This window comes from Phyllostomus hastatus, unplaced genomic scaffold (genome assembly GCF_019186645.2).
Source record: "Phyllostomus hastatus isolate PE091 unplaced genomic scaffold, TTU_PhHast_1.1 phas_contig_113, whole genome shotgun sequence".
NCBI lineage: Eukaryota > Metazoa > Chordata > Mammalia > Chiroptera > Phyllostomidae > Phyllostomus > Phyllostomus hastatus.
This window is the reverse complement of record NW_025333530.1, coordinates 15,044,864-15,072,414: the sequence shown is the minus strand read 5'-3', so window position 1 is coordinate 15,072,414 and position 27,551 is coordinate 15,044,864. Positions and strand designations below refer to the sequence as shown.

Below are 27,551 nucleotides of genomic sequence, written 5' to 3'. Positions count from 1 at the left end.
GAACATTTATGCCTACAAAATGTGCCTGATTTGGTCTCTCAGTGATTAAAAACACCTGCTTAGTATGCATTAACCTAAGTGTAGTACTTCTCTGAGGATATTTCTACTCACCCCTCAGTTGGCTGATGCTGCTTTATTTTCTTCAGGTGTATATACTGAAGGGGCAATTTTTCTTTCTTTTTTTTTTATCCACTATGAAGTCCAAAGACAAATGGTACTTGACTGCTTGGATTCAGTAGCCTTTAATCTTAGTGACTACAAGATGTTGCTAAAGCATAGGTTATCTGTTGAAACTTCTTTTGGAAATCAGAATATTATACTGCACACATCATGAAAAAGGAAAAATGTTGAAGTATAAAGCTTAGCCAGATGTGATATAATCATTATTGAGGATATGGTATGAGCGGATCACTTTTCTTAAGTAATGAACACATTTGCTTATAGTTTGAAAAAAAGGTATAGTTTAAAAGGTTTCCTTTAAAAAACTTATAGAAAGTTAAAAGTGTGAATCCACTTTAGCATGTTAAAAACATTTGAGTTTTAAGATAGTAACACAGATGTAAATATATCCAACTTCAAATTACTTGGAATTATAGATTCTAAATATTTTAAATTGAACTTAAAATGAAATCAAGTGTAAATTAACCTGTGATTTTTTTCCCCTATGGCTATTTTTAGGTAAATAGGATGTGAGACTGGCAAATAATGTTTGTTAGGAGAACCCATTATTGTGATTGCACTCCAACTAGTATTTATTTGCATCTTATTCTTTCAAAAAAAGAATCTCATTGTGTTCTACTTGGACCTACTGAAAACCTCAATTCTGTTGGGATGGCCAAATGTTCATATGGCTTTCTCTATAACATACAAGACATTTTTCAGCAATAACTTTATTGACTTGAATATTTTGAGTATATTGGCTATCTCCCACTACCAGCTTCTAGTGCGTAGAGGTCAGGGATGCTGCTAAACATCTTCCAATGCATAAGATAGCCCTAGAGCAAAGATTTGGCCAAAATGTCAACAGTACCAAGAAACTTCACACACCAGTTTTGACAAGTTCAATCAGTTACAGTGCCTTCTCCATACACTGCACAAATCTTCTGCATTTCAGTTGGATTTTTACCTTTCTTGAAATAATCAACATAATATACCGGAAATGTTGTGAATCTTCTTCCATCTTCAATATTAAAGTAGCTGCACAAAAATTCACCAATTTTGATAAGTTTTTTTAAAAAGCAAGCTGATACAACAGCTGTCACAATACAATCTAACAAACTTGTTTCAAATGAAAGACAACTAGGCACCACTAGAGCCATCTTACAGAAAAAAATGTAATGGACTTTTTGGCCAACCCAGTGTTTCTGAATCCTTTTTTATTTTATTTTTTAAAAGATTTAATTAATTTATTTATTTTTAGAGAGTGGAAGGGAAACACCAATGTGTGGTTGCTTCTTGCCACCCCCTACTGGGGACCTGGCCCATGACCCAGGCATATGTCCTGATTGGGAATCAAACCAGTGACCCTTTGGTTTACAGGCTGGTGCTCAATCCACTGAGCTACACCCGCCAGGGCTAAATCCTTTTTAAAAACATCTTTTCTACAGATTCTCTAGAAGTCAGCCAACAATCCAGGCTTACCACTTTAGCTAACAGCTTTATATTTTAAAACTTAAAAAGTTGGGTAGGAAGGAAGTGAGTGACTAAAAACAACATGAAAATGGCCAATACATCTTGGGAAGTACTTTATTACAACAGGTGACTTCACTTGCTATAGCACAGTCTGCTGAAACCATATTTACCACAGAACACCCAAACAATTATATTCAATATTAATTAAAAGGATTGCATTTATGTAGTACTTCTTAATATACATTTTATAATATAAAATATATATAAGGATACTGTGTGCATTATCAAACAATTCACCTGTATTATTAAGGTGTAATATTTTCTATGATTTATGTTAATGTTTGAATTAGAGAGAAAAAAGTATTGAGATAGTGGCCCTAGCTGGTGTGGATCAGTGGATTGACTGCAGGCCTGGGAATCTAAAGAATCAACAGCTTGATTCCCAGCCTAGGACACATACCTGTGTTGTGGCCCAGGTCCCCCCCCAGGGGGTCTGCAAGAGGAAAACGTATATTGATGTTTTTCTCCCTCCCTTCTCCTCTGTAAAATAAATAAATAAAATCTAAAGTATTGGGATAGTTGGATTGGACCTACCAACTACTTAAATTGAACCCCAAGATCCAAAGGGTTCATAAACTTATTTTATCGCCATCTATGCTTCTCATCAGAAAACTGAAAAAAAGGTTGACATAAATACGTTATAAGGCTATCTTTAGACGTCTTAGCCCTGGCAGGATTCCCAGGCCAGAATGGGCAGCTACTTCATATTTTCCTGCTGACTGCCTCTTCACTTTCTTTTTTTCGGGGGTAGGGGGCAGGGGGTCATGACTTTAACCAGGCTTCTTTGGACGGTAACAGTTTCCTTTGCCTGGTCTTATTTCTTGAGTGGTATAGGGACAGACCCCACCAGACAGTGGCCTGTTTTAAATCTTTAGGCTCCTCTCCCTTTAACATTCATGCTGCTTTGAAAGACAATGAAGCAAACAAGGCCTCACACTTTAACATTGAGGAACCATTTTGCCCCTTCTCTCTAGGATGGGTACAAGGTGTAGGATCATTCCCTTACATGAGTGTTTTAAACTGAGATGACATGCTACAAATTAAGAATTTTTAAAAATTCTAAGGGGAGTCTTTTTAATCTCAAGAACAGCCTTTTCACATTTCTCTATTGACTGTGTGGAAATAAACAACAAATTAGAGCAGACTGGAGGGTGTTGGCAAGGGGAAGTTGGACACAGACTAACTAGAAAAGGGGCATCTTGTGCGACTAATTTGGGGAACATATTTGACTTTCTCTGATGGGTCCCCAAAGTTGGAAGCAGAGGCAAAAATTAGGGACGCTGGAAGTCAACGACCATTCCTGCTTATTCTGCGCTGAATTGCTGCCAGGCTGTGGTTTGACTTCCCTGGCTGGTTGGTGCAGGTGTTGTGGGTCAGAGTTCTGTGCTCACATGGTCTGGCCATTGTCCTGTACATTCAGTCTCTCAGCTGATTGAGGCGGTTTTTCTTTTCCCTTGACCTAGCTAGCTTTCTAGCTTCAAATTTTTGTCTTATCTGAACATAGCTTTCCGATTATTTGTTAAGGATAAATGGAAACATTAGGATAAAGAGTATTCATGGGAACAAATACATAAATATTTCCCTGGTGAGGGTCAGGCCAGAAAATTACTCTGGGTCTATCGCTTCCCCTTGTCTTCTACAGAACTAGTTATCAGCACAACTAACTCCTTTGCGTCCTTCTTTCTTTAGGGACAGCCCCGCTGGGGCCGGGAGGACAGTCGCGCCTGGGCCCCCTCCCCAGCACAGTTCCCGCACAGTCCACACGTAGGGCCCCTGCCCCCGCGCTCCCTTTGGTCCCACCAGCCTCCTTCCGGCTACCTCCCCAAGCGCGTGCAGCGTGCGGCGCCCACTAGTCCCACGCGTTCCTGGACTGCCGTGCGCGCGGCCCTGCAGCAGCTTCCCGGGCCGCTGGAGATGTCAGGTCAGCACTCCCGCCCCCGAGCCGTTGCGCCCAGAGGCTATCCTTGGAGCGTGTCCCGGGTCGGCATAAGCAGATCCTCTCTGGTTATAACCCCCGATTTCAGTTTTGGGGGTGCCAAAGCAGGGCGGAACCTTCCTAGCCACCATTGCCCAGTCGTCTCCTCTCAGCTGTGGAAAAAGCAACCCTCCTTTCCCTTCCGAGCGTAACTGTAATTCCCCTTCACCTTTCCTTTACTCGGGCATCTGCGAGCCCTCATCGGTGTGCCAGTACTGCCCTCCATCTTTCCTTCAGGGAGCTTCCCTGGCCCCGGGCGCCTGCCAGAAGCCGGAGAAGCGGGAACAGCGGCAGCGGCGGCGGCGGTGACTGAATACTCGCCATTTTGTGTGGAGGCGGAGCCGAGACTGCCGCCATGCGGAGAGGCGGAGAGCGAGGCGGGGTTGGGGAGCGGCGGGCGAGGGAGGGGCAGAGGAGCGGAGTTAGCCCGGGCGGCGACTTCGGTGGCGCGGTGAGAACGGGCGGCGGCGGAGGTAGGGCCCGCCGCCCCGGGTAGCTGCGGACTCGGGCTGGTTGGCCTGACGTCCGGAGAGCAGGGCGGGGTGGACGGTGACGGATGAGGCAGCAGCCAGGGGCCGGGTGGGGGCGGGCGGAGATTTCCGAGGAGGAAGGAGCGCCGCCATTTTGGGAGCTTCGAATCAACAATAAAGGACCGAGGGGGCGAGCGGGAGTGGCCTCCGTGGTAGGACTCGGCCCGAGCCGCGGGGAGTTGGGTGAGGTGTGTGCGAGGGGGTAGGGTCGAGATCGGCGGTGCAGTCGGGGTTGCCGGAGGCCCCTCAGCCGTCGTGGAGAGCTGTTAGGCGGAGGCCTAAGGCCTTGGATGGGCCCTGGGGAGGAAGGCCGGCGGCAGCTGTGGATTGGGGACACCTGAGAAGAGTCCAATAGGGGGATGTTGTGTGCGGCGGTGTCCTTGGAAGGAGCAGGCCAAGTACTCGGAGGAGTTTTATGGAGACGAGGGAATGAGGGACCCTGGGAGTAGCAAGGACTTAGGGCGATGGTGGAGGTTACAGGATACGAGGCAGCCCCTATAGGGGGCGACAGGGATGTGCAGTAGTGGAGGACTCGCTTTAGAAGGGGACCAGCATTAAGTAGCTTGATTGGAATAAGGCCTTGTAGGTCGAAAACGAGAGAGTGTTGCTGGAGCCCCCGAATCGTGGAGGAAATGAGGGCTTTCTTGGTTAAGGGTTTCTGGTTGAGGCCTTATAGGGAGAGTCCATATTGTTTCTTACCCGCGAGCTGGTTCGTTCCTTGCTCTTCTTGCGCAGATTGGGTTGCCGGGCCCCAATTCTTTTGTGTCTATGGTCAAAGGTAGCCGACTTGAAGTGTGGGTGCTTTGGGGGGAATGGGGAAACAAGGAGAGCAAGAAATTATTTTCGTGCAATCACGGGGTTCAAATAATTGACTTTTTTTCTTTTTCACAGTCCCCTTTTCTCTTCACAATAAAACATGTCACTCCAGCGTGCAGACCCACCTTAGAGAAATTGCGCTGGAGATGACGATAACTGTTTTGGGTGTAAAACTCAGTTGCTAACTAAAATTTGAGGAGTCTTATAATTAATTCAGCACGGGTTTTCTCCCAGTTAGTCTTAAGTTTCGTTCACACTTTTGGGAATGTAGAAATATAAGTTGTAAATCTAAATTGGGAAGGGATAGGAGGAAAATTTACTTTTCTGAGACAATGCCGCAGTGCAGTTTTCATTTTAATTGAGAGCAGTTACTACATTTTGGGCCTTGGGAGATAGAAGATCTTCCATGCATGATGGACAGTGATGATATCATTTAATCACTGGAGGTTGTCCTCTTCATCATCCTCTTAGTACTTTGCAAACAAGTTTTCTAGTGCTCATAATATAAGCCTGTCAATGCCGGATACCATTTACGGCCTTGAACTGAAATGAGGTGGCTGTTTAACCACTGTCTGCTTAAGAGGTTAATCAGATTTTGGGAGAGTTAGAAGTAATGTCTCCTCCTGTGTGTGATAATCAAGATTTGCTTGTGAGCAACTTTATTTTTTCTTTTTCTTTTTTAAAGGATATCAGTATTTTAGAAAAATTTTTCTGTTCGAGAAACCTTGGTGTAAGGCAAAAAAGTAACACTAAATAACACTAATTAATAAACTAACGTATTTTGGGTAAGAAATGTAAAGGAGTTAAGGAACAAACACCACAGAGTAGGCCTTTGTAAACTAAGTTTTTATTTACTACTATTTAAAATAAGAATTCGGTTTTGGGAATAATACAAAGTGAAAGAGGTTAATCAGTTCTTTTTTAAAACAACTGTTAGTACTCTGGGTTTCTTGGAAAGTCTAGTGTGTTTTTTACACTTTTTTTTAAACAAGGCACAGTTTTTAAAATAATTTTTAGAGTAATACTATTTTAAGTTAGGTTATCCTTTTTAAAAAGTTACATTGAAATGTAGCTAATAGTTTTTTAGTATTCAAATTACGTTAAGGTAGTAACTAAAGAATTTCTTGGCTGTTTTTCAAGCAAAAGATTTTGACATGTACACGTCTGAATCCCTGCTTTGGTTATTGTTTTAAAGGGCAAAAACTTACAGGGGGAAAAGTGTGTTTTTCTTCATAAAGTTTAACTTTTGCAATTGAAATTTGTAAGGGCACAAATGGGTTTTTTATTTCTGAAAGCATAGATTGTCTTGCCTTGTACATGTGTAGATTTACTTAAGTTGTGACATACTTAATTGAGTTGTAATGCAATGAAGGGAAGAGATTGTCATTTGACAACTAGTGCTAGTTTAATCACTGTATTCTTCTATCTAATCTCTGGGTTGCTTTGAACTGACAATTTAAAATGAGATCGGTCTCATTGTGGGTTTGGTTTTGGGAGCAGTTCATCTGTTTGTGTCTCTTAGCCTGGCTAATGATTTGGTCTAAGTGCAGCTGTAGTCTTAATTCCTAAAATTAAAAGAATTCAGGAAAACATTTTTTTCTAACCTTCCTGTGTTTACTAACAACTCTTTTTTTGTTTCAGATTGAAGTGACTGAATTCAGATACATAACTCAACCTTGTTAGAGAGCTTTTTAAAAAATACAAAGTTGATTTGGTGCATGAGAGCAAGTTACTGCTGCTTACTGTTCAGAGACTTACAGGTGCTTGCCTGCATTGCAATAAAAGACTCAATATTGAGCAAGACTTATATATATCTCTTCGTTTTGGAGAGCCTAATAAACTGTATTTCAGTTTCTCTACTGACTTTCAAGTTTTGAAGTTTGAAAGAGACGTCTTTACATTTAATACAGCATGAGCACGGCCAGAACAGAGAACCCTGTTATAATGGGTCTATCCAGTCAAAATGGTCAGCTGAGGGGCCCTGTGAAACCCAGTGGTGGCCCTGGAGGAGGGGGCACACAGACACAGCAACAAATAAACCAGCTGAAAAACACCAACACAATCAATAATGGCACTCAACAGCAAGCACAGAGTATGACCACCACTATTAAGTAAGTGTCAGAATAATAAATGTTCTTGGGGGAGGAGCCAAGGAGATTTCTTTTTTTTTTTTATTCTGTTGTTGACTTCTCTTTGTGTATGTTAACCATTTTAATTGCAAATAGAGAACAGATGACTTTGTTTTATGCTAGTAGGTATTTGCAATAGAATAATATATTTCTGCCATAATTCATGTTTATTAAGTGATGGATATAGATAGAGATATATTTTGTATAGATTTTTAAAAAAAAGCATTGCTAGCTTTCTTAATTAGCTCAGATTCATCTTGTTCTTGCCTGTATGGCTTTTCCCCAGTATTAAGTTTATGCAACTTTTCTTTTTCTTTTTTTTTAAATAAGCTTTTTCCTCCCTTTAAACACACAAAATAGCAGGCAGTTAAATATCATAGACACTCAGGATTTTGAGCTCTTGGGAACAACGCTGAATAGTCCTCATCCCCCTTGTTGCCTCTAAAAATTTAAGAGCCTCAGTCTTACTCTAGAATGTGTTTTCTTTTGAATTGGAAAGACTGTATGCTGTCATCTTTTAGGTGTTCACTATAAATTATTTGAATGGTAAACATCACTCTAAAGATTTGGTTAATAGAAAATTAACATTTTAAAACTCAGTGCATTTGAGGCTTGACTTCATTGTTAAGAATCCAGCCTATAGCCATGATCTATAGGTTGAGTGTCTTTCCATGAAGCAAAAGGTCACCAGTTCAGTTCAGTTCCTGTCAGGGCATGTGCCTGGGTTGCTGGCCAGGTCCCCCCTGTGGGTTGTGAGAGACAGCATATTGATGTTTCTCTTACACATCAGTGTTTCCCTCCCTCCCTTTCTCTGTTCCCCTCTCTTTAAGAATAAATAAATAAAATGTTTTTTAAACATTTAGCCATATAATTTAACCTCTAGAAATATAAGATGATTAAACTGGTTCAATGTATTAAAGTATTTTTTGTTATAACCTAGATCTTGTCCATGCTTAAGAAGCACTTCCTTAAGAAAAATAGCCTTTATAAGCTACCAGGATATCATACAGATGGTTACTGCTGGGTGGTTCACCAGTGACATATAAGAATTTCCAGTAGAATTGGTTTGGTCACTAGGAGAATGGTCATATAATGCATATTTTATTTTTAAGGTCAATGCTTTAATTAGAATATTTTCTAAATTGTAGTTTGTCTTGACAAATTGAATAGCTAGCAAAATTTAGGCTATTTTTAATCCTTAAGAATAGAACCATAGCCCTGGCTGGTGTAGCTCGGTGGATTTAGTGCGGGCTGTGAAACAAAGGGTTGCTGGTTCGATTCCCAGTCAGGCACATGCCCGGGTTGTGGGCCAAGTCCACGGTAAGTGATGTGTGAGAGGCAACCACCCATTGATATTTCTCTTCCTCTCTTCTTCCCTTCTCTCCCTAAAAATAAATAAATAAAATGTGAAAAAAAAGAAAAGGATCATAAAGCTGTGTCATTTCATTGAGTATTTTCTACTTAAATTTTAATTCAAGATGGCAGTGGATTTTTTACCCAGGTACTTTTTTGCTTTTCTGTGGATTAATGATATCTTCTCAATTCGGTGGCTTCTTTAAATCTTAGTTCAAGTGTCATCCCCATGAAGGCTCGTAGATCCCATCAGCTATTCAGAACTCTTTTAATACTTTATCACGTATTTTCTCATTTTAATTACTTTGGTTTATAAATTCCCTGTGGACAGATTCTGCATAGTATTTTCCATATTTTATCACTACTGAATTTGACAGTGTAGTTGGCTGGCCTACCAGGATGTTCAACTGACATTTTTTGCTCAGGAACTTCGCTGTGGTGTAGGCTGAGGTAGAAGGCTTTAGTACCCTTGGAAGTGGTAGCAAATAGCTGTGTTAGTTTCTTGGATTATGTGGGACCCAGCTTTAAGTAAAATAAGTGTTCTTTCTAAATCAAGACTTGAAATGTTTTGGGGGGTCAGCAGTGTGGCTATAATGAAATAAATGAAAACTTATTTTAAAGGTAGCACAAAGCGTTGTTTGTGTTTACTGCCAATTTTTTTCTGTTGGATGCTTAGGCATTATGTTAGAGGTTTTTGCCTGACTTAAAAGATTTTAAAAATTAATTTTCCCTTTTTTTTTTTTTTTTCGCTTTCATAGTTTCAAGCATCCCTGGTAAAAAAGATTAAGAGAAATATTCATTAACAGCTAATACTGAGTTCTTTTTTTGCCAGACATTGTGTTGAATGCATGATGTAAATTATTTGATATAATTCTTAACCTGTTTTATGTATGAGAGAATGGAAAAGTGGCTGCTGCAAGGTCAGAACTAGTAAGAAGTAGAGTCAGACCTTGAACTCAGGTGTGAAACTTTAGAGCTCTTAGTTTCAACTAGCCACTAGAAGTTGCAAATGAAAGTATACTTGCCCTTTAAAGGGACCAGCTGCTTGATTTTTAAAAGTCCAGTTATTAAGTTCTGTCAAGCTATTGTCATAACAGAAATTTAGCCAATGTTGCTAAAGCTTCTAATTTTTCAGGAGAAGTCAACATCTGCACTTTTACACAAAATCATCTAATTTCTTAACATTGGTAACTAATTTAAATTAAAACACACACGGTATATAGGTCAAATAAACCACATTGGTTCCCAGTTGTGACCACAGTTGCTCTATTGTTACACTGTACTACTTAAGTAAGAAGATGGTTGCCTTATTTCCTTATTTTCTTACATTTTTTTTTTCTCTCTAGATTGTTGTTCTTTGTAAGGGGAGTTTTTCTAAAGTTTTTTAAAGTCTCTTAACTATTAAGTAAATGATACATTAGACTTACTGTGCTTTTTATAACTTAATTATAGTTGAGATGAATTATCTTTGTATTAGAACAGTTGTGCTATGAATTCTGATACTTCATTTTTACTATATTCTCTCTAGACCTGGTGATGACTGGAAAAAGACTTTAAAACTCCCTCCAAAGGATCTAAGAATCAAAACTTCTGTAAGTTGGTTGTAAAATTAACTTAAAATGCAGAAACTCTAAAAATGAAGTAGTTACTTAATAACAATGGGCACTATGGGGTTTACTCTTAAATAAGTTGAAATGGTTCAAATTATATTGGGTTGGCCAAAAAGTTCGTATGGTTTTTTCTGTAAAATAAGACATTTTTCACTTTTACCAATAACTTTATTGATTTGGATATTTTGAATTTGTCAGCTGTCTTTCCCATTGTATAATGTTGCTTGTAGTTAATGTCTCGATTTGATCACTATCAACTTAAACTGGTCTAACCATGGAGCATTGTCCAGTGAAAAATGTCCAGCACAAAACCTTGCAAACTCCTTTTGACACTTCGATCAGTCACAGCATCTTCTCCACACACTGCACAAATCTTTTCTTTGTGTGATTCTGGTGCGTTTTTACTTTTCTTGTAATAATCAAACATAATACACTGAAAGTGTTGTGTGTTGTGTATCTTCTTCCATCTTCAGTATTAAAATGGCTGCATAAAAATTCAGCAATTTTGATGTGTTTTTATGCACACTGATATGAAGCTGTTGTATTAATGAAATTGTTTCAAGTGAATTTAATGACAACTAAGCACTACTAGAGACATCTTACAGAAAAAAACCAAACCAACTTTTTTGGCCATTCTAATAGATCATGTGGTGAATTGCCAAAAATGCTATTTGTAGGAATTATATTAGTATGTGTGTTTACATACTAATATTTCATTTATATGTATGTATATCTTATGGAATAATGGTTTTCAAGGCATATTCTCTTTTGTTCAGTAACAGTGAGGTTAGGGCCCTGGCTGGTGTGGCTCAGTGGATTGAGCACTGGTCTGTGAACCACAGAGTTGCTGGTGTGATTCCCAGTGAGGACACACGCCTGTGTTGCAGCCAGGTCCCCAGTTGGGGGCACAAAAGAGGCAACTGCACATTGATGTTTCTCCCTTTCTCCCTTCCCCTCTCTCTAAAAATAAATAAATCTTTTAAAAAAAGAAAGAAGGAATAAGGCTAGGTATTATCTCCATTTTATGGATGAGAAATTGGAGTTGACAAGTTAGTTGTCTTAGCTCAGTATTTTCAACCAGGCGTGATTTTTGTTTCCAAGGGGTATTCATCGATAGCTATAAAAACATTTTTGGTTATCACAGCTGAGAAAATGCTACAGGACAGCCCCTTAACAACAGTGAATTTTTTGGCTCAAATGTCAATATGCTGAGCTTGAGAAACCCTGATTTTGATAAGGATATTAGTAGGCAATGAGTGGAATGGAGCTAGGGTTTGACTTCATATCTCGTGATTTGCATTTCATGCCATGATTCTTAACAGTATTCCACCTGTCATTAAAAGAATATAACCACAGGCTGGCTTTTTCCCCAAAACACAGTTTTTAAATTGCTTGCATGTATTAGTGATTATTCTTAAGGAATAGTTGAAATGTAGATCAAGGCAGCTAATATGCATGTATTTCAAATGAGGTAAATAATTAGTTTTTTAAACTTTCTTAAATATGCTAACTACCAAAGGAACACAGTTGTGCTTTATTCTTTTATTGTTGTTTGTTTTGTTTGGTTAATTAGGATGTAACCTCCACAAAAGGAAATGAGTTTGAAGATTACTGTTTGAAACGGGAGTTACTGATGGGAATTTTTGAAATGGGCTGGGAAAAGCCATCTCCTATTCAGGTATGTTTCCCCTTTTTATCACATGCATAATGTTATGAGTGAAGCATTACTGTGTACTTTTTGTTTTTATCTGTGGGGATAATAAAATGGACCAATATTTCTCTGGTGTGTGTGTACATACCCACACATGTTTATGTGCACATACACACATTCTTTTTCTGAGCCTCTTAAGCATAGGTTGTAAAATCATGGCCCATCATCTAAGTATTCGAGTGTATTTCTCAAGAATAGAGATATTCTCTTGTGTAACTATAGTATAGTTGTCTGCTGTAGTATAGTCAGATTAACATTATATAATATTTGTCTCATCTATCATTTGTATTCTAATTTGTAACTGACCCAAAAATGCCCTTTTTAGCATTTTTTTTCCTCTTCTGTACAGGATCCATCCTAGGATTAGGTATTGCATATAGTTATGGTCTCTTTAATGATGAGCATTTCTCTGGTCTGTTTTGGTCTTTTATGACATTGATAGTAAAAATATAGCCCCCTTCCTTTTTTTAATAGAACATTACTCAGGCTGGTTTTGTCTCATGTTTCTGTGTGATTAAAGTACTTTTTAGCCAAAATGCTGTAGATGTCATGTTATGGCTGCCTCAGTGTATCACATTTGGAGGTATACACATTGTTTATTTCTTATTGGTGATTTTAATTTCTGTTACCCTATCAAGGTTGTGTCTGATTTTTCTACGATATAATTGCAGCTTTTTCCCCCTTCTCCCTTGCAACTAATAAGTGGTCTGTAGGGATCTCTTTAATCATGCAGAGATCCAGCTCTTCATTAAAGTTTCTCCTAGTCTTAGCACCCATTGATGATCCTATCTTTGTTGGATTATGATGAGTTTCCAACTCTAGGACTACTTCCACATTTGGCCTTTTGAAGAATAGCCTTCCCTTATCTCTTCCTTATGTATCTTTATATTATCGGTATGGGGTTGTGATTTCTTTTTACCAATGCTATTTTTGTGCTCAAATTCCCAAATTTGGCCAGTGTGAGCTCCTTCAAAGTTGTTTTATAATGTGCCCCTCTTTTTTTTCTAATAGACTTTTTTTTTAGAGCAGTTGTGCGTTTACAACAATTGAGCAGAAGATAGAGATACCCCATATATCCCATCTCCACTTATGCATAGGCCCCACTCCCACGCAAGAGTGATACATTGTGATGTATTTGTTACAACTGATGACTGACACATTGACATGTATCACCCAAAGTCCATAGTTTACAGTGGGGTTCACTCTTGGTATTGTATGTTTTGTAAGTTTTGACAAATATATAACGACATGTATCTACCATTATGGTATTGTACAGAGTAGTCTCACTGCCCCCAAAAATCTTCTGTGCTCTACCTCTTCACCCCTCCCTTCCTCCTTCATTTTTCCTGAGTACTTTTTGGCATATCATGATACCAAGCTTATCTGTACCTACCTTGCCCCAGCCTTGGAATGAGCTATTACTCCCAAGGAGCCCTGGTTCTAATCAGTGGGGAGTAGTATTAGAGGCAAATATCTAAGCACTAGGTGCATTTGTTCTTTGTTCCTTTTTGTGGAAAGAGCAAGGGAATATATAGCATGTTTGTATACATATACATACATATAGACATAAACATGCATTATGTCTATACAGATTTGTTAAACCTGTCTGTTTTCCTCATGTAAATTTAAACTGTTGTGTCCAGGTGTATTAAGGACTAACCCCTATGACATCATTGAGTACTTTTTCATTGAGCAAACAGTGAGTGACCTAGGAAGTATTACACAGGATGTTGTGATGAACAAGGCAGAAGGGGTTCATGCCTTCACAGTCTGGTTAAGGGGCAACTAATTATACAGATAATTTCTGTATAATAATACTTTCTACTTGAACTTGCACATATATGCAGCCATTAGAGGAAGATAGAACAATTTACAATCTATAATTCTTACAGGGAGAAGAATCATAGATTCATGTTCTAAGCCCAGAATTCTAGGATAGTGATTGCCCAGGGGTGGAAATGTGCCTTTGTGGACAAACTGAAAGAAGTTTAATATAGCTAGAGAAAGTATCAAGATAAGGTTATTCGAGGGGGGATCCCCCGCAAAATGGAATTATGTTCTGGAGGATGGGCTCCTTGTAGTACAGGCTTCTCCCACTAGGTGAGTGTGTTAGGGACTTATCTATATCAGTGTACTAGCTGGCATTGTTGTGAGAGGCTGCATTCATCTTCAGTGATTTTTTTTTTTTTTGAAGTCTCATTGCACATGTTTGCCCATTTCAGGATGGGTGATTTATGAGCACACCTGCCCACACTGTGCTGGATGTTCAGCAGTTTTTGACCCAAAACAATATGACCCCCACGTCCCACCCTCCCTATTCACTCCATCTCACCCAAAACGACTCCCCCCACCCCACCCCCCATGAAAAAAGTCCTCAAAGGGAAGGGTTTTGCTAACATGGAAGAGGTGAAAAAAAGGCAGAAGCACTAAAAGGCATCAAATTAACACGTTCAAAAACTGTTTAGAGCAGTGGAAAAAACATCTTATAGGTATATTGCATCAGCTGGAGAGTACTTTGAAAGTGACTGAAGTTTAAACATGTAAGAATAAGGACACAATTTTTAATAAAATTTGGGGGAATATTGGGGGTTCCCCCTTATATGTCATCAGACAGGTAATGTAAATGTAGATATTAAAAATATTTAGGAACTACTTTTCTACAATGTAGTTCTGTAGGAATGAAAAGTCTTTTTATATATATATATTTTATTGATTATGCTATTACAGTTGTCTCATTTCCCCCCCTTTATTTCCCTCTACATCCCCTCCCATCCACATTTCCCCCCTTGAGTTTATGTCCATTGATCATACATATAAGTTCTTTGGCTTCCACATTTCCTATACTATTCTTAACCCTCCTCCTGTCTATTTTCTACCTACCATTTATGCTACTTATTCTCTGTACCTTTTCTCCCTCCCTCCCCCTCCCCACTGATAACCCTCCATGTGATCTCCATTTCTGTGATTCTGTTCTAGTTATTTGCTTAGTTTGGTTTTGTTTTAGGTGTCATTGTTAATAACTGAGTTTGTTGTCATTTTCCTGTTTTTTTTATCTTTTTATCTAAAAAAAGATATTTTTTTATCTTTTTCTTAGATAAGTCCCTTTAACATTTCACACAATAAGGGCTTGGTAATGATGAAATCCTTTAACTTGACTTTATCTGCCATTCCATTCTAAATGAAAGCTTGGCTGGATAGAGCAATCTGGGATGTAGGTCCTTGTCTTTCATGACTTGGAATACTTCTTTCCAGCCCCTTCTTGCCTGCAAGGTCTCTTTTGAGAAATCAGCTGACAGTCTGATGGGAACTCCTTTGTAGGTAACTCTCTCATTTTGTCTTGCTGCTTTTAAGATTCTCTCCTTATCTTTAATCTTGGGTAATGTAATAATGGTGTGCCTTGGTGTGTTCTTCCTTTGGTCCTACTTCTTTGGGACTCTCTGAGCTTCCTGGACTTCATGGAAGTCTATTTCCTTTGCCAGATTGGGGAAGTTCTCCTTTATTATTTGTTTAAATAACTTTTCCATGTGTTGCTCTTCCTCTTCTCCTTCTGGCACCCCTATAATTTGGATGTTGGAACATTTAAGAATGTCCTGGAGGTTCATAAGCCTCTCCTCATTTCTTTTTTTGCATTCTTATTTCTTCATTCTTTTCTGTTTGGTTGTTTGTTTCTTCCTTCTGGTCCACACCTTTGATTTGAGTTCCAGTTTCCTTCCCATGACTATTGGCTCCCTGTACATTTTCCTTTATTTTAATTAATGTAGCCTTTTTTTTTTTTTTCCATCTAATGTGCAACCAAATTCAGCCAATTCTGTGAGCGTCCTGATTACCAGTGTTTTGAACTGAGAGTCTGGTAGGTTGGCTGTCTCTTGGTTGCTTAGTTGTATTTGCTGTGGAGCTTTGATCTGTTTCTCTGTTTGGACCATTTTGTGTGTGTGTGTGTGTTGTCTCACCTGTTATGTATGAGGGGCGGAGCCTTAGGTGTTCATCAGGGTGGGGCAACCCAGTGGCTAGGTTGTGATGCTGTATGTGGAGGAGGGGTGGGAGAGGAGACAATGCCACTTGTTCCACTCTCTGTTGCATTTCAGTCACTTCCCCTGCTTCCCACAAGCAGAGTGGGCCCTTCTGGTGCTGATTCCATGTGGGTTTGCTTGTGTATGTTCTAGGACCCTGTGGGTCTCTCCAACAAACTCTCCTGTGAGGCTGGGAGTTTCTCCCGGCACCTGAACCCCCACAGGTGTTTTCAGTCAGTGGTTTGAGGCTTCATTTCCCCTCGCTGGGACCCTGGGTTGTGCAGCCTGTCCCACTCCCTAGTTTCGCCTGGTTTATCTGTGCTCCAATGTGGGGCCACCCAGTCCACAATCCACTGCCTCGGCCACCAGCCACTGCTTTTGCAACGAGCCCTTTCTGCCCCTGCTGCCTGTCTCCACCCTTCCTGCCAGTCTGGATGAATGTTTCTTCTTTAACTCCTTGGTTGTCGGACTTCTATACAGTTCGATTTTTCTGTCAATTCTGGTTGTTTTTTTTTTTGTTTGTTTTTAAATTGTTGTTGTCCTTCTTTTGGTTGTGCGAGGAGGCACAGTGTGTCTACATACGCCTCCATCTTTGCCAGAAGTCTCTACCTTTTCTCTTTTTTTGTCCCCCCCCAAAAGTATTGTTTTACAGGAATTTTTTCCTCCTGATAAAAGCCTTCTTGATCAAATGGGTGTCATCTTCATTTGAATCTTTTTTTTTTTTTAAGATTTTATTTATTTATTTTTAGAGAGGGAGAAAGAGAGAGAGAGAGAAACATCAATGTGCTGTTGCTGGGGGCCATGGCCTGCAACCCAGGCATGTACCCTGACTGGGAATCAAACCTGCGACACTTTGGTTCGCAGCCCACACTCAATCCACTGAGCTATGCCAGCCAGGGCTTGAATCTCTTTTAAGACATGGAATGTAGTTGCATTTTGGCTATAAGGTTATTGGAGAGTGAGGCCCTTAAAATGATATCCTTGCAAAGGAAGATTTTACACTGATAGGCTGGAACCAGGTATACTACAGATTGCTCCCACACATCTTTCTTTGGTTCACCATCTGTGACTCTATTTCTTCGTGCCCAGCTGTATAACTATGCCATTGTAAAGACATCTTAATATAGAAACACAGACTGTGGAGGGCATGAGAACTTGCTGTATTATTTTGCTTAACATTGTGAAACCTTTTATTTAAGATAGATGATTGAGAGGTGGCAGTTTTGCTGCTTCTAGACTCTAGACACAGCCTTTGAAGAAGTTTTACATAAGGTGATAAAATGGCAAGCAGTCCATTATAGAAAGAAACATGGAAGTTTCTTAACTGTTGTTGACTCAATTCCGTATCAGACCAAGAATCTGAAATTATTTTGCCAACCGAGTCTAATAAGGGTTAATAGTTTATTATTTATAGCTAGGAATTATAACATTCTTAATCTTTTTGTAAATCATTCTTCCTTCTAACATGGACTTACTATGACTAAAATAATTTTTTTCTAAATTCTCAAAAAAAAACCTTTAAATGCATTTTTCCATTGATAACGGTGGTAAAATTGGATGTGTTCTTTTAAGTTAGATATTGTTGAAATTATTATCTTCCATTTTCTTTTTTGCTAGGTAGCAGTGGGTATTTGACAACCACTGCTATCTCCTTCACAGTGCTCATTTTCCCCCCTGAAATTTAGGTTCATAAACCCACCTGGCCCTTGAAAGTGTAAGAGCAGCAACTGCTCTAAAAGCAGCTAGTTAGGCAATTTCAAGCTTTTTCAGGTACCATACTTGTGTAAAGTGCCCCTTAGTACTAGGCAATTGGAAGCTATGCCATTCTTATATGCAACAGAAACCAATTTGGGCTAACTTAAACAAAAGGAAATTTATTAGAAGAATATCGGGAGTTCATGAACAAGGTTAAGGAGAGGTCTGGAGGAGCACACTTGGAATTAATTGGCCAAGAACTGAGAAAGCTCTGAAGGGTTTAGGAAGCTGAATTGTTAATAGGATGCGCTATAATAATTTGAATTCTGAGAAGGGAGCATTCAGCTGGCCTGGGTTTAGTCATTGTCTATCATTTGCCTGAGGAGGTTGGCGAGGTTGGCTAGACTATTGATACATTGAGGTGGGGGGGATGTAATTCCTCAGAAAGAAGTTAGGGTGCTTCTAAGAAAAGGGAGTGGATACTAAGGTAACCAAAACATGGAACATGGATTTGAAGAGCTCTGGTAGCATGATTGTGCTGTGATCAAACCTAAGTTTGTGGGGTCGATGGGTTATATTAAAATATAAGTCATGTATCGTGCAATTCACACATTTAAAGTGTGAAACCAATACAATTTATTGGTTTTTGTATATTCACAGTTGTGCTATGGTCAATTTTAGAACATTTTCTTAACCACATAAAGAACTTCAGCAGTCCCTCCTCATTTTACCCTAGTCCTAAGCAAACACTAATCTACATTCTGTCTATGGATTTGACTGTTCTGGACATTTCATATGAATGGAATTATATACCGTCTCGTGTGACTAATTTGTTTGACTTAGAATATTTTTTAGGAGTCATCCATGTTGTAATGTATCCATAATTCATCTCTTTTTATTGTTGAATATTATTTTATTGTATGGCTATACCACATTTGGTTTATCCATTCATCAGTTGGTAGGGTTGTTTCCGCTGTTAGCTATTAGGAATAATGCTGCCATGAACATTCATGAACAAATTTGGCGTAGAGATGTTTTCATTTTAGGGGTATATATATCTGGGAGTGGAATTGCTGGTTCTTATGGTAATAATGTTTAACCTTTTTAGAAGCCACCAGGCTGTTTTCCAAAGTGGCTATACACTCCCCCTAGAAGTGTATGAGGGTTCCAATTTCTCCACATCCTCACTGTAAGTGAGGAGACCCAAGTTTAAATTTTGGTTCTAGCATTTCCTGCTTTGTGACCTTGGGCAAAACAATTATTCTCTGAGGATTCTTTTTGTCAGTTGTAAAACAAAAAGTACCAACTTGAACGGAAATGAATAACATAAGGTAACTACCTAGCAGAGTACCTTGCATACAGTGAGCATTTCAAGAATTTTTTAGCTTCCTTTCTTTTTTTCTTTTCCTTGGCAGTTTCCCATGATTTCCTCTTGGGTTTCAAAGCTGTCTGAGCCAGACTTGAATTTTCTTGCTTCATTACCTAGTCTCCTAAGAGACAGTGTGATGCACTGAATTTCCAGACTAATCATGATGGCCATAATACAGGGCAAAATATGAGTATATTTTAACTTAGAGACTAGATTACTTACTTTGTTAAAAAGCGTTATCCTTAAACAGTTTCTGTAGGGCATAAACCCTGTCAAAGAGGGCAGAGGAATAGAAGTCAGCGGCCTCAAATTAAAACAAAAGACATACCCAAAATGTGAGTGAGAATACTCTCAAATTAATTCTACCTGCCTCACTTAATTGAAAAGTGTATAGTTTTAAAGGACCTGGCTCAGAAAAATCATTAGAAGACTCATGGAGACCATTTGGCCTCTTGTCTCCATGCACCACAGAACTATAGGCAGCCTGTTTAAAAATCATAGAAGAGAATGAACTGATGGAGATAGGGGATAATGGATCTCCAGAACAACTGGCAGTTGACTCAGAGTTGGAGGGAAGGGATTCAGACCAGGTGGTCAGAGTCAAGGTTTTCTTCTTTGACCTGCTTTAATGTAACAAGTAGACTGTTTAATGCTGGTTATAGGAACAAGATAACAGTATTGTCATTGGACCATTTTCACAGTTCTGGCAACGGTGTTATTCAGATCACATGGAAACCATCTCACCCCTGTGATTGGGGTTCTAGGTATGATAGAATGAGTGTCATGGTGGAAAATAGAAATCATTATGCTTATAACTTGTTTTTTGTTTGTTTGTTTGTTTTTAAGATTCTTATTTATTTCTTTTTTTAGAAATGGAGAAGGGAGAGAAACATCAGTGTGTGGTTGCCTCTCACATTCTCCCTTACTGAGGACATGTTCCACAACCCAGGCATGTGCCTGGGGATCGAACTGGCAACCCTTTGGTTCACAGGCCTAGCGCTCAGTCCAATGAGCCTCACCAGCCAGGGCTTATGACTTAGATGTTTTTGCAATAAAAATTTTTAAGGTGCTGGGGAAATTGTTTCTGGTCATTAGCTTAGGCATAGAAAGAACTAGTTACTACAGTGATTATAAATCTCTTTTCTAATTTATTTCCCCATTCTTTGCTGTTGTCTGGGAAATTTGTCCTGAGTTACCATATTTTCGGACTATAAGGTAGTCCACCCCCCATCCCCCCCATTTGGGAGGAATAATAGTTGTTAATGCTGCTGTTAAGTTCTGTTAACATTTATATTGGTGAAATCTTATGTTATTAAATATTTTACCACATTTTTTGCTTCAAATTTTTTTTCTATTCTCTAAAGCACAGGTGCGTCTTATGGTCCAAAAAATATGGGTAATAGGAAATTTGTCTTCTGCAAAACACACATGACAGAATAATTTAAATATTAAAATGAGAGTCACCTTCAGTGATGTGTCCATGGATTGAGATAACTTAAAGTTGAGTCTCTAAGCACATTTTAGGACAGAGAAGTTGGCTGTGAGGCAGCCATTAAAATAAACATCAAATAGGACCTGAAGTTAAACTTTTTCAGCCTGTTCCTGCTTTGTGCAAGGATAAGTTGTCCAAGCTACAATTTTTCATTGTAAAATTGGCTTACTAATCTTAAAATATCATATATAATCTTTGTTTTGTTTTTGTGTAATTTTTTTCCTCCAATTTTTAATTGTGAAATAACTTCTGCTTTTTTTCTCTCTGTTTATTTGTCAGCCTATGTTCCTCCTTTCTTTGTTCTCTTGTGGATGCTCAGCTTCCTTGGCCATATACGCTCTCACACATACACTCAACATGTACAGTTTTTATTACATTGGGATACAATATAAAATGTATTCCACAAACAGTTCTGGTAAATAATCGATTGATAATGAAGGTGATGTTGACTTATCCTGCTAATTTACTTGGTCTCTACTTACTCTTGTTAAATGCAAGTGTAAGGCACTTTGAAGCAGTGGAGGAGTACCACTGAGGTATTCCTTCAGTGTATTTTAGAGAAGAATTTGTTTATGTGCTGTTTTTATTGACAAGTAATTTGCATTGTCTTATCTCTTTTAGGAGGAGAGCATTCCCATTGCTTTATCTGGTAGGGATATTTTAGCTAGAGCAAAAAATGGAACAGGCAAGAGTGGTGCCTACCTCATTCCCTTACTTGAACGGCTAGACCTGAAGAAGGACAATATACAAGGTTAGCTGTTTAAACTAAAAATGATAGTTGAAATCTTGTAGCTATGTATTAATAGAAGATAATTACCTTTTGTTAGAATTTACATAATCTGGAATCAGTATTTACCCTTTCTTTTCACAGCTCTTTAAAGAGATTTGTAGTTTTCAAAATATTTTTACATATTACGCAGTTTTGACAATATTCCAGTAAGATAAGCAAAGTGTGAGTTACTGCTTTATAGATAAGAAAACTAAGAGCATGAGAAGTTCAATTACCTCATGTTACTACTTAAAAACTACTGTGATTTCACTTATATGTAAAATCTAATGAACAAAATAAACATAAAATAGAAAAAAAAAACCTGTGGAACTGAATTGTTTCTGTAGCAACTTGTATGTCTGCAAGATTCTTATAGAAACCTGAACTTTTTTTTTAAGCCATGTGGTTTTAGAATTTTAAGAGCTTAGGCAGTAGGGAAGAAACAAATTTCCATAATTGTACCCAGAATAAGCTAATAGAGTTTAGTTTTCACTTCTAAAGCATTTTCTTAAATCCTCAGCATTTATGAGCTATAATTATCATTCTCCCATCTTCACTTTGCATACTTTCATATGATGTAAATGAACCTGGGCAGCAAGAGTTTCGTATTTGAGTGTTTAGTGAGTTTTGTACTGAAACACTGAATTGATAAACCTTCAGCAAGTTGCCAACTCAAAGAATCCTTTAAAGTTTTGTAACTAAGAATAGTACAAGACTTAAATTCTTAAAATATATGTTATCCCCCCCTCCCCTGTTGCTTGGTATTTTCCAGCAATGGTGATTGTTCCTACAAGAGAACTTGCTCTACAGGTCAGTCAGATTTGCATCCAGGTCAGCAAACACATGGGAGGAGCCAAAGTGATGGCAACCACAGGAGGAACCAATTTACGCGATGACATAATGAGGCTTGATGATACAGGTAGGAAATAACTGATATAAGGTGGCCTAGTTCACCAACTGTAATTTCACACACGGGTGTTTCCTTACAACAACTTATTAAAAATTGTTTTTAAGAATTAATGAGGAACAGAAACATTGTAGTAGAAAAATGAGTAAAGAAAATGAGTTTCATGCAAGAAAATGTAAATAGAAACAGCAGATTGCTATGTGCCTTTCTGATTGGTGAGACCAAAAAAATCTCAGTATTCAATAATGTTTGTGGCATAATTGTCTTGCAGCATAGGGGTGTAAGATAAGTTGGCATTATATTTCAAAATTATAAATGTATTTTCAAGATTCTTCCCTGAAGAAATGATTGGACAAATATGAGGTTGTTTACTACTGTGTGGTTGTGTAGTAGTGAAAAACTGTAACAACCTAAACATAGAAGATAGTCTGAATGGAATTCCCCACAATCATTAAAGAATGAAGCTTATCTGTATTAATTTTTATGAGGAGTTCTCCATGATAACAGTATTGTGTGAAAAAAGATAAAACAGCAAGAATGAGATATACTTAATATAAAATTATATGTAGACTTTTAGTCAGAATTTCATAATTGTCATTAGATTAATTATAAAATTCTTCATATTGCACAATTGTTTAAAATTATTAACTCCTCTGATTCTTAATAATGATCTTGTGAAGACCATTACTTTAGTCAAGAGGCAATCTACTATATATATCAGAAGCCTGGTATGCCTTTCATTATTCATTAGGATTGTCCTAAGACAGGAAAATACGCCCTTCATTTGGAGCAGGCGATTTGAGAAGCTGAAGCTCACCCCATTGTATACGTGAAAAAAACAAGTATTCTCTTAGCCAACCTAAGATGCAATGGAAATCCATATCTTGAAGAACATCTTTGCCTCTTTGTGCTACAGTCCTCCCTTACTTTCGAGGAATATATGCTAAGATAACCCTGCACTTCCCCTTGGATGCCTGAAATTTAGGATAGTACTGAACCCTATATATATATTGTTTTTTTCCGTATATGTATATATATTTGTGATAAATTTATAAATTAGGCATTTATTAACAACAAAAACTAATAATAAATTGGAACAATTATAGGAGAGTGTGTTATAGAATGTGGCTCCTCTCTGTTCACATCTACCACCCCAGATTTCATGCCTTTTCCATCTTAACTAAGCATTTATATACACTGTGTCCATAACTTACTCATGTTGAGGTGCAGTAGCAAAATTAGCACAATTTTTTCCCCCACAATTTCACAGGTAGAAGGTTGGTTCTTGTCATAGATCTTAGCAAACTCAGCATATAGTTTTTTTTCTTCTGTCAAGAATGTTCACCTTTTCACTTAAAGGAAGCATTTCTACTTTTTCACCGGGAGAAGCACTTTGGCATACCCAAGTTGCCACTCTTGCGCTTTGGGCGGTTTAATTGTTAAGTTGGTTAAAAAGTTCATTTAGTGTTTTGTTTTGTTTTTTGTTTGTTTGGGGTTGCCCCCCCAAAAAATAAAAGATAGTTTTCATTCTCACCAATAACTTTATTGATTTGGATATTTTGACTATGTCAGCTATCCCCCACATTGTACAGCGTTGATTGTTCTCAGTTAATGTCTCTTATTTGATCACTATTAACTTCAACTGGTCTACCCAACTGTGGAGCATCGTCCAGGTAGAAATCTCTAGCATGAACTTCACAGACCACTTTTTTTTATTTTTAGAGAGGGGAGGGAGGGGGAGAGAGAGACAGACAGACATACATACATCAATGTGCAGTTGCTGGGGGTTATACCCTGCAGCCTAGGCATGTACCCTGGGAACCGAACCTGCGACACTTTGGTTCACAGCCCGAGCTCAACCCACTGAGCTACGCCAGCCAGGGCTCACAGACAACTTTTGACACATTCCATCAATTACATTACCTTCTCCATACACTGCATAAATCTTTTGAGTTTCCATTGTGTTTTTACCTTTCTTGAAATAATAATGCATAATATAATGAAAATGTTGCGTATTTTCTCCCATCTTCAGTATTAAAATGGCTGCACAAAAATTCATCAATTTTGGTATTTTTTTAAATATGTACACTAATATGATAGCAGTCACAATACAATCTAACAATTGTTTTAAATGAAATTAAAGACACCTAAGCTCTAGTTAGGACCACCTTAGGGAAGAAACCAAACATATTTTGGCCAACCCAACAAATTAAATGTACACAAGCACTGAGGTACAGCAATCTGACAACCTAGATGACAGCTAAGTAATGTAACAGGTGGGTAGCAGATACATTATACAAAGGGATAATTTACATTCTGGGCAGGATATTGTGGGAGGGTGGGAGTTTTCATGACACTACTCAGAATGGCATGTGATTTAAAGCATATGAATTGCTTATTTCTGGAATTTTCCATTTAACATTTTCAGACTGCATTTACCATGGAAAGTTAAATTAGATAAGGAGGACTACTGAATTCCTAGCTCTACAATATTTCTGATAAAATAATATATTTTAAAAAGTTTATATATGTATACAAACTTACTACATCTTTTTGGCCCAAGCTAAAATTAATGAGAATGTGTTTTCTAATCTTGTATAGTGCATGTGGTAATCGCTACCCCTGGGAGAATCTTGGATCTTATCAAGAAAGGAGTAGCAAAGGTTGATCATGTCCAGATGATAGTATTGGATGAGGTAATGTCCTTTTATTTGGAAAGATATTATTCTGTAGTATTTTGAGCTTTGTTACTGTCAGTAACTGAAGCAAAGGTTCTGTGTTTTATGACTTTCTAATAAACATGGCCTTTGTCAGTTCGTACTAATTCGCTTACAAAACATTTTACAGGAAGTGTGATCTTTATATACTCTTGTATATATGGAAAAAATTTACAATTGAATATGTATTATTTTTGTTAAAACTATACCTTAAAGAGCTTTAGAGTAAAAATGTAATTTACATGAAAACAAGGGGCACCAGATGATAGGAATTTATAGGAATAGTTCCACCTTGTGTCTGCCTTGGGGACACAAGGTAGTTTGGGGTTTTTTGTTTTCCAAGCAGAGAAGCTGTTGAGTAACCTCAAACCAAGTTAATTCTCTTTCCATTCAGTGATACATCTTTAAAAGCATGTAATATCTGTAACTCCTCATTTAGCATATATGACTTAGTGTTGTTTGGTTTTTCAATCTCTGTTATACATATTATCTTACCACATGACTGCCTTTAATTTAATTTTTGCAACAACCCTTTAAGGTAAGTATCCTATAAAGTAGTTACTATAGTGAGTATACATCCTAATTTTAAAATTATGGAATCTGAAGTGTTGATTGGTTAAGCAACATAGCTATATAGCTCCCAACATAGCTAATATGTGAAGGAGACAAGATTTCAATCCAGGTAATTTGACTCTGCAGCCTGTATCAATACTTTTAACCACTGCACCACACTGCCTCTTCAATGGAAATCACATTAAAATTTTGTTACGGGAACAAGGATTATATCTGTCTAGGAATCCCCTACCTCTCCCCCTAAAGATGGGCATTAGAGTCCTTTTCCCTTTCTGAATCACTCAGCATATGTCTTGGTGCCATTGAATTATGCAGTGTTGTAGAGAACTTAATGTTTACAACTAGGAATATTCCATGAACATTCTTATTGGATGAAGCCATATTAACCAAAAACCTCGACATTATTTGATTGTTTTAAAAATTCTCTTTGTATTGCAGGCAGATAAGTTGCTGTCACAGGATTTTGTGCAGATAATGGAGGATATTATTCTCACGCTACCTAAAAACAGACAGATTTTATTATATTCCGCTACTTTCCCACTTAGTGTACAGAAGTTCATGGTGAGTATAAGACAAACGTACTTGGAAGCAGTGCCAACCCCTGTTGCCCATGAGTATACCTTTATCCATCATTTATCTAATCATTGTATACTTTGGGATGATTATTTCAAGTTTTTGGCTTTTTGACTTTTTCTTCAGCTGATTAGTTAAGGTTCGTTGTGCGTAAATTAACTGATTTGTTTTAAAGCAGTGATAGTAATATGATTCAAGTCTTCATTGTTTACTTAGTTTTTGGTGTCAGGCTGATACAGCATAATCCTATATACAAAGTACAAAATAGTAACTTAGCTATGTATCTGAATGTTAGATCTTTAATTTAATTATAATTTATTTCTTCTATGACAAATTTTGTGGACTTGCTTTGAAGAGAACCGCATCCCCTAAAGCAAGAGTTTATCAGAAAGATGTATAGGATATATTTTGAGTTTATATGTTTTTCACTTAAGAACAAGACTCTCCTTTTTTTTTTTTCTCCCAGAATTCCCATTTGCAGAAACCCTATGAGATTAACCTGATGGAGGAACTAACTTTGAAGGGAGTAACCCAGTACTACGCATATGTAACTGAGCGCCAAAAAGTACACTGCCTGAACACACTTTTCTCCAGGGTAAATAATAGGCTTCAGTTGCTGAACATTATCCATTACTTAACCCCAGTAAAACTGTTCTAGCCCCAGCTGGTGTGGCTCAGTTGGTTGAGCATAGTCCCACAAACTGAAGCGTTGCTGGTTTGATTCCTGGTCAGGGCATGTGCCTGGTTTGCAGGTTTGGTCCCCAGTTGGGGAGCATTCAGAAGGTAGCCAGACCATTGTATCAGTTTTCCCACCACTTCAAATGTTTAAAAAAAAGGGGGGGGGGACTTAGCTTTTCCTAAAAGTCAGTTTCAGTTGAGCTGAAGTTGATAGGGTATAATTGACAAGTCACAGGTACTTTTTAATTTAATTCTAAAATAGTTTGATCCTAATTACAATTGATGCTCATTGTTTACAGTAATTGTAGTCCTCATTATTTGCAGATTCAGTATTTGCAAATTTGCCAACTTGCCAAAATTTATTTGTAACCACAAAATCAATACTTGTGTGCTTTTGAGGTCATTTGTGGACATGCATAACACAATGAAAATTTTGAGTCATTTTGCATATTCCCAGCTGAAGTCAAACAAGGTAATACTGCCCTCTTGTTTCAGCTCTCATATCATATCCAATATGACCTATTTAATGTCACTTTTTTTTCTTTTTTGTACCTTTTTTTATTTCATTTTTTACTTTTAACGACCCCTAAGCGTAGTGCTAAAGTGATGTTTTTGTGTTTTATTTATTTTTAGAGAGACAGGGTGGGAGGGAGAAAGAGAGAAACATCATTGTGTGGTTGCCTCAAGTGCCCCTTACTGGGGACCTGGCCTGCAACCCAGGCATGTACCCTGACTGGGAATTGAACCTGTGACCCTTTGATTCGAAGGCGGCACTCAGTCCACTGAGCCACGCCAGTCAGGGTACTAAAGTGATGTTTAGTGCACCTGAGTATAAGAGGACTGATGTTCCTTGCAGAGAAAATGTGTGTTAGATGGACTTTGTATAATAGGCACAAGTTATGGTGTTGTTGGCCATGAGTAAATAAGGTGTCTTTAAATAGTAACACACATA

General features: G+C 38.1%; 1 protein-coding gene across 5 annotated transcripts in view; it reads left to right on the top strand.

Moving 5' to 3' along the window:
- The first annotated feature begins 3,590 nt into the window (after nucleotides 1-3,590).
- DDX6 (DEAD-box helicase 6) overlaps nucleotides 3,591-27,551 on the top strand; it is a 36,542-nt gene continuing 12,581 nt past the window's right edge. Inside the window, exons 1-9 of one of the 5 annotated variants that reach the window (XM_045837629.1) lie at nucleotides 3,591-3,613; nucleotides 6,655-7,124; nucleotides 10,024-10,087; nucleotides 11,679-11,783; nucleotides 21,004-21,133; nucleotides 21,924-22,070; nucleotides 24,660-24,754; nucleotides 25,787-25,909; nucleotides 26,388-26,516. In XM_045837629.1, coding sequence (XP_045693585.1) covers nucleotides 6,925-7,124; nucleotides 10,024-10,087; nucleotides 11,679-11,783; nucleotides 21,004-21,133; nucleotides 21,924-22,070; nucleotides 24,660-24,754; nucleotides 25,787-25,909; nucleotides 26,388-26,516 — 993 coding nt within the window. In that variant the 5' untranslated portion in view covers nucleotides 3,591-3,613; nucleotides 6,655-6,924. Of the gene's footprint in view, nucleotides 3,614-3,989; nucleotides 4,141-4,235; nucleotides 4,386-6,654; nucleotides 7,125-10,023; nucleotides 10,088-11,678; nucleotides 11,784-21,003; nucleotides 21,134-21,923; nucleotides 22,071-24,659; nucleotides 24,755-25,786; nucleotides 25,910-26,387; nucleotides 26,517-27,551 lie in introns of those variants that run through there. The other 4 variants (XM_045837627.1, XM_045837620.1, XM_045837611.1 and 1 more) reach the window with 4 other exon arrangements.